This window comes from Aedes albopictus, chromosome 2 (genome assembly GCF_035046485.1).
Source record: "Aedes albopictus strain Foshan chromosome 2, AalbF5, whole genome shotgun sequence".
In the NCBI taxonomy this organism is placed as follows: domain Eukaryota; kingdom Metazoa; phylum Arthropoda; class Insecta; order Diptera; family Culicidae; genus Aedes; species Aedes albopictus.
Window position 1 is genome coordinate 223,998,623 of NC_085137.1, and position 14,894 is coordinate 224,013,516.

General features: G+C 39.2%; 1 protein-coding gene across 1 annotated transcript in view; it reads left to right on the forward strand.

The window, feature by feature from the left end:
* The first annotated feature begins 571 nt into the window (after window positions 1-571).
* LOC115259077 (uncharacterized) overlaps window positions 572-14,894 on the forward strand; it is a 32,971-nt gene continuing 18,648 nt past the window's right edge. Inside the window, exon 1 of the mRNA XM_062848741.1 lies at window positions 572-1,347. Coding sequence (XP_062704725.1) covers window positions 740-1,347 — 608 coding nt within the window. The 5' untranslated portion in view covers window positions 572-739. The remainder of the gene's footprint in view (window positions 1,348-14,894) is intronic.

A 14,894-nucleotide genomic window follows, 5' to 3' on the forward strand; every position in this document is an offset into this window, starting at 1 on the left:
ATAAACCACGTAGACCAAAATTTGGCCATCTCAGACCCCCCCCTCCCCCCTCGTAGACTTTTGTCCATACAAAAATTTTAAAATTTGTATGGAGCGTAGACTTTGGGTAGACCCCCCCCCCCCCCTCCCCCCAAAAAGTCTACGTGGTTTATGAACGGCCCCACATCGAATTTGATAGTTTTAAGCGATATTTCCCATACAAGTCACCCTCCAAAAGTTGCATGCAAGTTTTCATACTAACATAAAATGCTTAAATCTATCAAATTTGATTATGTTAAACGAAATACTTTGCATGAGTCGTTAATTTAGATGTTAATTGACCAAATAACCTTTTGATTGCTTCCAAAAAACTAATTCTATGCTTAATGGTTTGCAGTCAAATAAGCCCAAAATCGCATATTTTGCCCTATAAATTGAGGTGTAGCTCAAAATTGTGACGTGTTGGAGCAAATCTGAGCCCGGATTCGGATTCAGCGGCCCAAAATTCTTCGGAGACAAATAAGTTTGCTCTTGAGACAAAAAAATGTTGCGCTGTGTTATCGAAAATTAGATGAAGATAATAGGTATAATAAAAACTCAACATGAGATGAATTGGAAAATGTAGCGTCTGCGTGGTTCGTTGTTTGACCTTGAAATGCGCAATTAGAACACAGGAGTTTTTCAAAACAAACAAACGTGTCTCCAAGTGATAATCTGCAACAATAATCTTGCCTTTTCCCGCAGAGTAATTTGCATTCAAATGACGCTCATCTTCGCCATGATTTTCCTGTTCGAGTACTTCAACTGTATCATGTATCTGAGCGACTTCAACCCCGTGTCGGTGTACTGCTTGCCGGATTGCTACTTGGTCCTGCTGACGGGTGTCACCGCAGAGTCCCAGATCGTGGGCTACATCAAACTGCTCCAAATGCGTTTTCAGCTCATCGACCAACTACTGACTCGGTTTAATGAGTCGAATTTGGCGGCTGCGGTCGGAGAAGATTCCACATCTTTATCATCTTTATCTAAACTGGTTCCCTTGGCGCCCGTTAAAGCTAACCCGACAACGCCGTCGAATGATACAAAGTTCGAGCTTAATGAGCTGGAACCGCACCACTCGGTTGACAGCAGTAGTTTTAGCGTGGCGGCGAAGAAACGACATCACCACAGTTTCCAACTGCTTTCAGACCCAACTGATGCTGCTAACAATGCGTTCGTTAAGGAAATAGTCCCTGAACGGGGAATGTGGCGACCAACTTCACTGCGAATCGACCAACCACGTTTCCGTCGCGAGCTGTGCGGTGCAAATGCTGCGAAAACTCTGCATTGGGAAAATGGAGTTAACGCTGTACGAAAGCTGCTTTTTAGGTAAGTAAACATGTTCCTATGATAGGATAGTATACATTATATCCAATATTTCGCATTGGTTAGGAAGCGTCCATAGATGGCGTAGCATTTTTTGGGAGACTTTTTACTCCTCCACCCCCCTCGTAGTATATTTTCCCATATCTTTTACATGGCTCGTCACACAATCCCAGACTCCCCTCCCCCTAAAATGCTACGTCATTTAGTCGCTTTCTTAGGTAAGGTTCTTGATATTTCAGATCAGGATTGGTAGTCGGCTATTGGAAACTCTGTTTCTGCATTAGGGGTGCATAAATTAATCGGCGGCCAGGGGACTATTGTAAAGGAGGGAGAAAGGCAGGTAGCAGGAGAGTTCCAGAGAGTCCCAGTGGGTTTTAGGGGGTACCAGGAGATCTCAGGAGCTTGTGAAAAGGGTCCCAAAGGTTTTAAGTGTGGGTATGAAGAAATCTTAGGGGTGTTTCAGGCGGTCCCAACGGATTTCAAACGAGTACTTGGAGGTTTCAGGGGCTTTTCAGGGGGTTTTCAGAGGGCCTTCAAGGGAATCCGATGGGGTGTCATGGGCGTTTCAGGGTGTCACAGAGGGTTCGTTTGGCTTTAGGGGTGCTTCAAGGGTCTCAGGGGCGTTTTAAGGAGGCACCAGTGGGTCTCAAGGACGCTCGCATGTCGTTGACCGCTGACAACCAGTGAGCCCAAGTACGCGAATTCTTCAACCATCTCGATTTCATCACCGTCGATATAAATTCGGGTTGGCGGGCACGGTGATTCTTCCCTGGAGTCCTTTGCCATCATGTACTTTGTCTTGAGTAATCCGATTCGCCTGGCTTCACTCTTTAGTCGGATGTACGTTTTTGACATCGTCTCAGCTTTACGAACTATATATCAATATCATCAGTGAAACCAAGCAGCTGAACGGATTTCGTGGAAATCATTCCCCGTTTTACTCATTACACCTTCTAAGGCGATGTTAAACAGCAAGCACGATTGACCATCACTTTGCCGTAAGCCTCTGCGAGATTCGAAGGGACTCGAGAGTGTCCCTGATATTCGAACTACGCACATCACTCGATCTATCGTCGCCTTGATCAATCATAGATATCAGTTTAAGCTTAGTTTCTTGTTGCCAAGTAGTGCGCTCAAGTAAAATTCCACCTTTTTCCGCAAGAAATTTTGACAACTGATTCAGTATGGGGAGAAACGTTACTTTTTCTTACGGAATAATAGCGCGGACTATTTTTCCGCAAGGAAAAGTGACAGCTCCATTTGATTCGCACGGGAGGCGTTACGAGTGTTACACTTTTTTCCTTACTTGCCATCTGCGAACTACACAAGTAATTTTGAAGCGGAATCATAACTTGACCATTACTTGTCCTATCTTTTTGCACAGTACGTACGAAGTTGAAACTAGCCATTATCCGGGAATCTGTATTCGTGCATAATCTGGCATAGCTGTCCTTGATCGATTGTATCATACGCCGATTTGAAATCGATGAACAAGTGATGCGTGGGCACGTTGTAATCGTAGCATTTCTGCAACATCTGGCGGATGGCGAGCATCTGATCCATTGTAGCGCGTTCACCCATCAATCCAACTTGATTTTGCCCCACGAACACTCTCGCAATCGGTGATAGACGGCGGCAGAAAATTTAAGAAAGTATCTTGTAGGTAGCGCTCAGTAGTGTGAACGCGAGGTAGTTCCCACAATCCAACTTGTTGCCCTTTTTGTAGATGGGACACACGATACCTTCCATCCATTCCTCCGGTAATTTTTCCTCCTTCCAAATCATGCACAGATCGAAAAAAGAGTGTAAAATTCTGTGACATATAATGCACATGATTGGAGCGTGGGATATCACAGAACTTTACATGACATATCATGTAAAAGTCATAAAACATCATGTAAACTTCCATTATATGTCATGTAATTCAGCATGACTCTGAGTATTTACATGACATATAATACAAATTTACATGATATATCATGTAAACCATCATAAACACTAAGTTTACATGACTAAAATGAAGTTTACATGACGTGTAATTATCATTATTTTTATCTGTGTGGTAATGACCCAGTGTAGTGCTCTCACCAGTGCTTCTCCATCGTATTTTAGAAGCTCGCTTGGTAGCTACCCAAGTAACAATTAAAGTTTTATAAATTGCTACAAGAGTACTATAAACCAACTATTATAAAGCCAAGGCAAAGGCATTTCTATCTTCATATCATCTACGAAAACCTCTTGTAGAGTAAAATATGTCTAGTTGGCCCACCCTGGTCAAGGTAATGAAGAGGATATTAATGCAGCACATTTAAAGCAAATTAGCTTTTATGATTGCCGCTATTAAGCCGCTTCTGGTACAACTAGAGATTTATTTTGTCGAAGCCAAAAAATAATCAATAACCGTTCGTTCTTTTTTGACAGATATATACAAAAGCAAATCAAAACACCACAAAAAATATTGGAAGTGCCGTTTTTAGAACGAAAAATATGTTATTCAGACACCGAATTTTATGTACCGGACTATAATTAAAGGGTGATACGGTCAAAATTTGGTCACACAATATGTTTCATAACTTGAAACTGCGTACACCAAAACAGCTGAATTTTGGACCAGTAATGGTACTTTATATGTAGCTTATACCATAAAATTTTCATCAAAATCGGTTTAGTATTTGCGGAGATATAGTGAATCCTGAAAACTGCAATTTTAAAATTTTGTACAAAGAGGATTAAAAAATAAGAACGCATTTTTACTCTTTTATTTATAGAGCCAGAAATACTGAACCAATTTCAATGAAAATTTTTCTGCATGTAAAGTATACATATCAAAATGTTGTGTAAAAATTTCATTGAATTTGATCCAGCCGTTACAAAGTTATATTTGTTTAGGTGGTTAAATTTTGTCAAATTTTGTCAAGTCAAGTCAAATTTTGGTCACACCATTTTTTTCATAACTTTAGATTGCGTACACCAAAACAGCTGATTTTTGGATCAGTAATGGTACATTATATGTAGCTTGTACCATAAAATTTTCATCAAAATCGGTCTAGTATTTGCGGAGATATTGCTGAACCCTGAGATCTGCAATTTTAAAATTTTGTGCAAAGAGGATTCACACATTTTTACTGTTTTATTTATAGAGCCAGAGATACTTAACCGATTTCAATGAAAATTTTTCTGTTTGTGAAGTATGCATATCAAAATGTAATGTAAAAATTTCATTCAATTTGATACAGCCGTTACAAAGTTATATTTGCTTAAGTGGCACCCGGTCAGTTTTTTTCATATTCAAACTGCTACAACTTTAAAAATATTCATACAAAATGGCTCAAAATTTTACTTAGAACATATTTACATAATAGTATTATACTGTAAAATTTTGATAAAAATCGGAGCAGTATTGATAGTTCTATAATCAAAATTGTGCTTTACTGACCTTAAATTTCCGAAAATTTACTATGGAGCGCCTTTGTACAAAATTTTAAAAAGGTAGGTCGATGGTTTTATCTATATATCAACCAATACTTAATCGATTTTGATGAAAATTTTATGGTATAAGCTACATATAATGTAGCATTACTGGTCCAAAAATCAGCTGTTTTGGTGTACGCAGTCTTAAGTTATGAAACAAATTGTGTGACCAAATTTTGACCGTATCACCCTTTACTGCGAAATGTGTTTGGAAATGTGTGAAATTTTATGCGCCCCCTCGTAAAGCATCATATTTAGTGCTTTTTCCGCATTTAGCAAAAAGTGTCGATGTTCAATAACATATTGTTTTTCTAGTGTTGGGTATATTTGTGCCTAGATTTGTGCAGTGTTTGCCTTGTTTTGGAAAATGTGGACTATTTGGTCCAGGAAATTACCGATTGATTAAGAATAACCGAAGAATAATCAAACAGCAGAAAAACATAAATTGGAAAAAAACGGAGTGAAGCAATATGGCGGTGTCATGATTGAATATTTTTATTACGGTCGGCCGCTTTGCTATTATAAAATCCAAATTAAGAGCACTTTGTTACAATTTAGCCTTTATGCATGCTTAGGGGCTTTTTCAAATGTCGATTGAAGATCGTTCAGCTGTTTTTCAACTTTTATGTTGACTAAACGGCATCCAACACATTTTGACACTTGGAGAGTGTTGACATTATTTGGAAATGGGCGAAAGTAGAGTTTTTTTCGATTTTCCAATCACAAGTGCATGTGTAAAAAGTAAAAATAAAAGTGTGAAGAGGATGGCTTATTCATTATTTGTGAACCAAAGTACCCATTGATGAATGATGAGAAATGTGAGTAATATAGGCGTAGAGCAAACGTATTTCAGCACAGGTGAAGTACGGCAGAAAATCATCGTTCTAAGGAAGTTTAGAGGTTGTTTTTGTGGTAGCAAAACATTCTAAGAAGTTTAGTTTTGAGGAGCTATAGAAAGCTACAATAAATTTAGTTAAAAAAAACCTCAGATTTTGCAATTTATCGTTTATCTACAAAAGGTTTTCAAAAGCGCTACACAGCAATTTGTGAAATCTCACGCATTAGCGTCGTTAAATGTTCTTTGTTAGCGAAATAGCATGTTCGAAACCGTGATAAAACTGTAATAAACTATTATGAAAGCTAAACTGCTACTAAATTGTTACTTGGGTAATCTGCTCCAGCGGCATTGTTGTTTTACAACCGGCCAATCTCTTGGAAGTCTTTTGTCCTGCGCACGTACTCCTAGATCTGTTATCACGCCACCTTCGGTGCTTGCAACGTCACCATTGAGGTGCTCATCGCAATGCTGTCGCCAACTGTCGACCACCTCACGCTCGCTCGTGAGAAGATTCCCGTGATTGTCTCGGTACTTGTCGGCTTGTGGCACAAGCCCTCCCTACCTGTGCGTTCATGTCGCCGACAACGATTTTCACGTCACGAGGCGAGCAACCATCGTATTTTTGCTCTAACTGCGCGTAGAACGCTTCTTTCTCGTCATCAGGTATTCCTTCGTATGGGCAGTGGACGTTGATGATGCTGTATTTGAAGAAACGGCCCTTAACTCTCAACATGCACATCCTTGCGTTGATCGACTGCCACGCGATCACACGTTGCCACATCTTGCCTAACACTATAAATAATGTTCCCAGTTCATTGGTGGTGCCACAGCTTTGGTAGAAGGTAGCCGCTCGATGCCCGCTTTTCCACACTTTCTGTCCAGTCCGACAAAGTTCATGCAATGCCACGATGTCGTCGTACATTATCCTGTCACACCCTGCGAAACCTAGTGACTTGCAATTCCATGTTCCAAGTTCCCAATCGTAGTCCTTATTTCGTCGCGTGGGTTTTTGCCGATTGTATTGAGTCGTATTTTCTCCTATGTTGTTCGCAATGGGGATTTTTACTGTCTCACCGGAGGGTCATCGTGCCAGTTCTGTTTAGCGCCTCAATCAACACTAAGGCGACCACGCTGATGGGGCTTTTACCTTGGATCTAGCTGGGCGTGATGCAGCATTTCTTATTCAGCCGCTGGATGCCAGAACAGACGCTGTTTGAGCTGCACCTCCTTGGTGAACAGACGCTCGGGTCGTACCTCCACAATCTAGCTGAAGTCAGAAGGACAACAGTGCCCAGGCTGCACTATCAGCTAAGCTAAGTCATTTTACCGATTTTACCCCAACAACGCATAATAAACCAACTTTCCTACATCATTTAGCGCTATCCTCACATATTTGTTAATTTTTTGGATGATACAGTCATATAGATCCTTTGGTTGAAATCTGATAGTTGAAATGTGTTTGATGTGCTTGGCCGCTCTCCTATATGTCAACTGTTGCTGCGTACAATCAATATAATCCTATTACCATTCACGCTTGCATTTCGTTTTCTTGTTTTTTTTTTCATCCATGTTTCCCAGAAACAAAAAAGTAAATATGTTCAACCCTGTGGGCCACACAATTCTTCGAAGGATCCGCAATGCAGGAAAACATGCCACCTCCGGAAGTTGGTTTCGCAGGAAAGGAATTGTTCATCCCACTATTTCGATTAAATCACCACCAAATGTCATCAATCAGCAGCAGCATGCATTCATCGCGAATATTTCGGAGCACTGGAAACAACAATCCATCGGGACAGAAGCACAGAATCACAGCCGAATGGAAATTATTAACGAGATTAAAAATTTATATGCACATTTGCATTTACTATCGCTGAATATTAATAAGGCGTACGGGGTCCAGTTGGTGTTCATCCTGATGACGTTGTTCGTAACGCTTACCACTCTGATGTACCACTGCAGTATGAAGGCAATCAGGTAAGAGCTTGATGTGTGAAGCCTGTGTTATTCGGTAGACCACCCAACGAGAATGGATCGACCTCGGACAAGTGAGGGTGTGTTAAATGGCCATGATGGCCACTGGTTGCACGTTTCATTAAATACGCATGCATGTGGTACCGAATCGGTTATTGCATCACACTGACGTACTTGATATAGTAGCAGCGGAGTTTTTCAATAGGAAGATTTACAGCTTCCATTGGAAAATTTATGCTGGTCGGCAATTTGTTCGGAGAATGAAAAACATATAAATAATATGGACAAACGTTTATTATGGGCATTAGTCAATTCGCTTTTAAATCGTGTTGAACAAAACTATAAAAGCATGGTTTATGCGAGGGTTGGAAACAAAGGAATAAACATACGGTACAAAATACTCATCCTTTGGAACTGGTACCATTGCCTACCCGAGCAGAAAACAATAGCAAATAAATAACTACACAATCACATTGTGATCACGCGATAGTTCCCGCAATCCAACTTGTCGCCCTTTTCGTAGATGAGACACATGATACCTTCCATCCATTCCTCCGGTAGTACTTCCTCCTCCCAAATCTTGGTAATGACCCAGTGTAGTGTGCTCACAAGTGCTTCTCCTCCGTATTTTAGTAACTCGCTTGGTAGTTGATCTGCTTCAGCGGCTTTATTGTTTTTCAACCGGCAAACCTCCTCCTCAATCTCTTGGAGGTTGGGGACTGGCAATCTTTCGTCCTGCGCACGCACTCCTAGATTTGTTACCACGCCATCTTCGGTGCTTGCAACGTCGCCATTGATTGAGGTCGCCGTGTCGTGACCTATAATACGGCATGTGACCAGCTTAAACAACTAACTGGGTGGAAGTAGGTTCAGATGAAGACTCCTGCTTAACGCTGATCTAGCTGTGAGCCCAGTCGCCATAAGGACCTGGGTCATCCCTTGGGTGGTCTCCCTGCTTGCATAGATAACCAGCAGGAATATTGGCAACTACTTCATTCGCTGTGATAGATGGCGGCTCTAAGGGGGGGCCAAAAGAAATGACTACTAAATTCATGAACAACAACAAAAATGTGATCGAGATTGAAGGGGACGGTTGAGTGAGGTAGCCGCTTGACTTACGCGAGTCCATCATTGATGTGACCTTCTGGAGCCCGGGTCTAAACCCTAGCTCGGGCTGGAGGATCGACGATTTGGCGATTTGATACAGGGTGGAACACGGACGAAGAAGGCCAGAAGGTTTCCAGAAATCGTGCTTCCGATGGTATCTGCTCAGATTCGGACATGCAGGTTCCCCCACATGTCCGGGATGCGCAGACTGCGATGAGACCGCAGAGCATGTGCTCTTTGACTGCCCACGCTTCGTGGGGCAAAGGTCGATTATGCAGGAGATATGCGGTAGAGATATCGCACCAGACAATATTGTCGAAAGGATGTATACGGGGCGGACATGTGGAATTCCGTTACTTCCACGATCTCCCGAATCGTACTTTAACAACAGAGAAAATGGCGGGCCAACCAACAGCAAGTTAAGTTGGCCCGCTTCCTATCCGGGAGCTTGAGTCCAACGGGTAGTCTATAGTACAGTCAGGGTTTTTTTTACGCGGTTTTTTTTTACGCGGTTTTCATTTACGAGGTTTTTTTACGCGGATTTTTGAATTAACGCGGTTTTTTTTACGCGGATTTTTGAATTAACGCGGTTTATTTTTACGCGGATTTTTGGTAGAATATGATGCAGAGTAATTTTCTGGACATCCAAACTGTTCTTGAGTTTAGATCTTAAAGTCTACGTCTGTAACGGTAACTTCTTGCATTATACAAAGCAACGACTTGTAATCTATTATGCCCAGTAAGTCTTTAAAAGTTCAATAGACAGTTTCAGATCAGTCGGGATATCCTAGGTCATCCAAACTGTTCTTAAGTTTAGATCCCATATTCTACGGGTGCAGCGGTAACTTCTTGCATTATACAAAGCAACGATTTGTAATTGTAATCTATTAAGCCCAGTAAGTCTTTTGAAAGTTCAATAGATAGTTTCAGATCAGTCGGGATATCCTAGGTCATCCAAACTATTCTGGAGATTAGATCTTAAAGTCTACGGGTGCAGCGGTAGCTTCTTGCATCATACAAATCAACGATTTGTAATCTATTATGCTCAGTAAGTTTTTAAAAGTTCAATAGACAGTTTCAAATCAGTCGGGATATCCTAGGTCATCCAAACTATTCTGGAGTTTAGATCCTAAAGTCTACGGGTGTACCGGTAACTTCATTCATAATACAAAGCTACGACTTGTAACCTTGCATGACTTACTGAACATCTCAAAGTTTAATAGACAGCATCAGATTTGTTGAGATGTCTAAGGACATCATACCGTTCTTGAGATTACATGAACTTTTTTCATTGTACAAATCTACGATTTGTAATCTACTATGTCCAGAGATTATTATTATATCTATTATTGTATCTATCTATCAGATAATTATGTCTATTATGTCCATTTCTGGCTGTTCCATTGGCTGATTTGAAATATTTTAAAACTATTTTGGAATAATTATTGATTTAAACCCTGCCCGTGTAGCTGCCGGCTTAGAATAGCACTACGGACCACCTGTTCCGGTGGTAAAAGTCCACCAAACAGGTAACCCCAATCCAAGGTGTCAGGCGACCCGTGCTGAGGGATGAATGGTTGAGGGGGTTTAAAATATGCTCGATCTTTAACGGAGCCCGTAGCGTGGGTAGATCGCCTTTTTGGGTTGCGTTGCGGTGAAAGATCTACCAAACCGAACCCTAGTCCTAACTGCTTCCAACTAATGGAACAGCATAACTTAGTAATCAAAGGAAAACTCTTTGGTCCTTATTACATTTTACACCTTTTTGAAAGTGATAGGTCTCGGTTTTAGGTGTGGCCGAGATAGACCTCGAAACAGGGACAAATGGATTAGTATTCCTCATCTTTTATTCGGTGTTAACTAGTTTGAAACAGTAAGGACTAGGGTTCCGATGCATGGTCAATATAGGTATCATTTCTTGACTTTATCGCTAGGGGATCCGATTTTGACTGAAAAAGGAGCGTGTTCAAAGCGGAACCTATCAATCAGAATCCTCCCTTGCGATCAAGTTGAAAATGACTACTGTAATAAAACCGAATACCGTGATTTCGGGTGAAATTGATCACTTTTCGCAGTTTTTTTAGTCTAATTTTTGAATGTTTGTCGATATGGTTAAATTCAAAGCTTAAAAACAAGTACGACCATGGTTTTCATCAGTCAACGAGGTTGAAACTTTTACAGCAAATCAGTTTATTATAATAAATATCATTTTAAATAAAAAATCAAAAATTTTACTTTCGGGGTGAAATTGATCAGTCAGTGAAATGCCTTTGTAAATGCTGAAAATTATTTTTCCATCTAAATTAACCACCCTAGAATGCGAAAAGCTATGCAAAACTGTTACAAGTTTTCTAAATTTTTAATTATTTAAGTTTAAAGTTTAATAAATCGAAAGAAAACGCCTAAAAGTATGCAATTTTCACACTAATTATGTGTATCAATATTGTACTTCCGAAAAAGTGCAATTTCATGCGTTAATTACAATATTTATAGAACTTTTGATGAAGAAATCGGGATTAGCGAACACTTGGCAGCTAAAAACATTCATTCGCATATTCAGTACATGTGTAATACAACTACGGTAACAAAAGTTTGGAAGTGTCTATGAAAATCGCCTAACACGCAGTTTCGGAAAATATTGACTTTAATACCGAAATATGTAACTAATTGGTTGTAAAACATGTAAACTCATCATTCAATAACCCTTGAGCAAGATGATGGCCATTTTCTACAAATTGTTTAAAGTTTAAAGCGTTATTTTTAACAAATAAAAATGAACCTATCGTCGATCAATTTCACCCCACTGATCAATTTCACCCGAAATCACGGTACTTTATAACTTCTCAATGGTGATAAAGCAATACGATATGCACTATATAAATGACACGGGATATACCACAATAGATCAAATATTGGTCGCAGTGGTTTATGTTCCGAACAGAGAAAAAAAAAAACCCTGTCTAATTATGTATAGTTACTATTTTTAGCTTGAGAAACTACTGTCATAGCCATAGACTTTAAAAACTGAGCTCCAGAACACTTAGGATTACCTGGAATCGAATATCCCAAAATTTTCTAAGAATGCTTTGTGACCTTTAACTATCAACTAGAGGGTCTTGCCCGGGATTTCCCGGGACAAAAATCCCGGGATATCCCGGGATCTAAAAAATCCCGAATCCCGGGATATTTTTCCGAAATTCCCGGGATTTCCCGAAAATTTGAAAATGGCAAGACATCAGATTATTCTTTGCATGGATGTGGTTTCTGGTATAACTCAGTCAATTTTGAATCGATTCACATAAGATTATGTGCACATGTAGGCACCATTAGTACTATCAGTGTACGATAAATCAAGTCAATTTGTTCAAAATAGACTGAGTTATAGCAAAAAAAAAATGACCCGTGCAAAAAAAGAATCGTGTGACTGCTCACTCTAAATCTTTTGATCAATAGTCCCATTTTTGCATTCGATTGAACACTATCTGTCAGGTTCATTGGCTATATTTTGCTACGGAGTTTTCGGTAGAATATCAAAAGGTTAATTTATTCAGTCTATTTTTAGGTTGTGCTGGTAATATTCCTAGAATGTATGGCCGCATTTCTTGCAAAATTTTTATTAGCAGCATTTGCTGAGAAATGTTTGGATGTGGAATATGATGTGGAGTCCTGAGGTACAACATACATTTTTTAAGATGTTTCTAGAGAAATCAATTTAAGATAATGTATTGATGTTTGTAGGATATGAGGAATTACTTGACACATTTCCTACAGGATTATGACGAACAGTTGACCAAATAAATCTTGGTGGGACTTTTTGGAGGTTTAGAGTCAAGAAAATTGGTAAAGAATTTCTAACGAAGCATCTACAGGACTTTATTTTGTAATCTCTTGAATATTTTTTTAGCGATGTCGTGAAGTTATTTTCGATGGAATTCCTTAAGAAAAGTCTGATCATCAATCAATCCAGAAATTTTAAAAGGAGGTTTAATAAGAAAGTTCTAGATTTTTTTTCCAAACTTTTAGATCAAAATACCATTGGTAAGTAGAAATGGTTTATTTGTGAAGAAAGTATTAAATTTAGTCGTTTGAAACGACTCTTATATATTTATGGAAAGTATTTTTGAAGGATATTTTAAACATTTTTTAAAGAATATCGGTAAAGTGAACGTTTTTGTTGTCGAAAAAATTTTTTTAGAATTTTTTTTGCCATACGTTTTTTTGGTTAATGGGAAATTTGAATTTTTCCCGGGATCCCGGGAAATCCCGGGATTTGAAAAATAAAAATCCCGAATCCCGGGATTTTTTTTCGGCCCGGGAAATAAGACCCTCTACTATCAACCCACGAGCAATCTCGCTGTTGAATTTTGTACAACACGTTGAAATAATCTCGCTCTTCGTGTTCAGTATTAGCGTGGTGCTGACGGTGGTGGACAACCGCGCGAGTTACTGAAGGTTAAGTGAACATGATTTACTGCCTGTAGTTTGACACTTATGCGACAACTGTGAGATGGAGTTCTTTTTAATTCTTTTCAATTATTTTCAATTCTTTTTAAACATTTTTCCTTCTTCATACTCATGTTCAAAACCATTTCATTCAATCAGAGCACCTATCAAATGAGAAGCGAATCCTTGTCAATTGAATACATTGTCACTCGAATGAGTAGCTGGGCACGATACACGAGAAAACCATGCAAAATTCCGCCAGACTGAAAAAATATCGAATGTCGGGTCAAAGTTGGGTCAATTTTTATCGAATGTTGAGCCACTGTTGGACCAACATCGACCAAGTATTGGGTCCATGTTGGGTTTGGTGGCCAAAATAAAAATAGGTGAATGATAGGTTGATGTCGGGCTTGACGTCATCAATGATGGTAAAAGCTTTAAACCTTTAAACAATAGCTTGGCAGTTTGTGTAACTTGTAGAAATTTTGAGTGACAGGCAAAAATCTTAAAATGTTGTCTTAAAATAATTCGTTGAGTTCATTTTTTAATATAAAATCAAGAAGGAAATTATTGAGTTAAAAGTGGTTTTCATTTACGCGGATTTTTGAATTAACGCGGTTTTCATTTACGCGGATTTTTGAATCAACGCGGTTTTTTTTACGCGGATTTTTGAATTAACGCGGTTTATTTTTACGCGGTTTTTTTTACGCGGTATGTATCCCCCGCGTAAAAAAAAACCTGACTGTACTAGCCTAAGACTCTAACTTCCATGTGGTGGCCTGCTTCCAGCTCAAGCTGGTGGAACGCTTACCAACAGAGAGAACTAATGTCCCGAAGTCATCCCTAACGAGCGTACCGCGAAAGTAAGGAAGAGAGAGAATTAATGAGTTTTTAGTGGGTAGGGGGATTGGCGGCATAATGGACACCCGGGGAGAAATGGACACCCCTGTTTTTGCGGAAACCTTTGACTTTTATGTAAAACTTTTAATGCATAAGTGTAAAGGAACAAGTCATTGTTATATTTTTCAAAAGTACCATTTATATTCCTTCAAAATAACCAAAATATCATTGAAATTGAAGTATGTTTTTCATATGGTAGATTTCTTATAATTTCGAAGCAGCAGCAAATAAGGTATTACGAGTGTTTGAGTGTGTCCACCATACAAACAGGTGAATTGTTAGCTTATCTACATGTATACGCAGATTTACCAATGGATGAAGTATTATATTTTTGATCAGAACTTACTGAAAATAGCAATTTTAATGTTGTAGTCGATTCGGGGCGAAATGAACACCGGCAATTATGAATGGATGTACGCGCGTTGCATACTGTTAGGCGTTTTAGAGAGTTTGAAAAAAATCAATCCAATTATTTTAGCCTAAAATTTTTTTAATTAACTTTGAAGTTATGTAAACTCGTCTAAGATGGAGTATAATATCTGTGGTATTGATCTCCGTAGGCAAATTACTTAACTGGTCGATATTCTTAAAGATACAGCATAAAATATGCAGGGGTGTCCATTTCGCCCCGTACCTTTCCTGCCAGCCCCAAAAAACACACAGTTTTCAATTCATTATTTCTTCACAATAATGACATTCTAGCAGCTGTAAATGATTGAAATACGTAGGAAACAAGTTAAAGTTGTAAGCCAACTGATAATATGTTATGTCTGTTACACAGGCCTTACATACTCATTTGCTTAGGGTGTCCATTATGCCC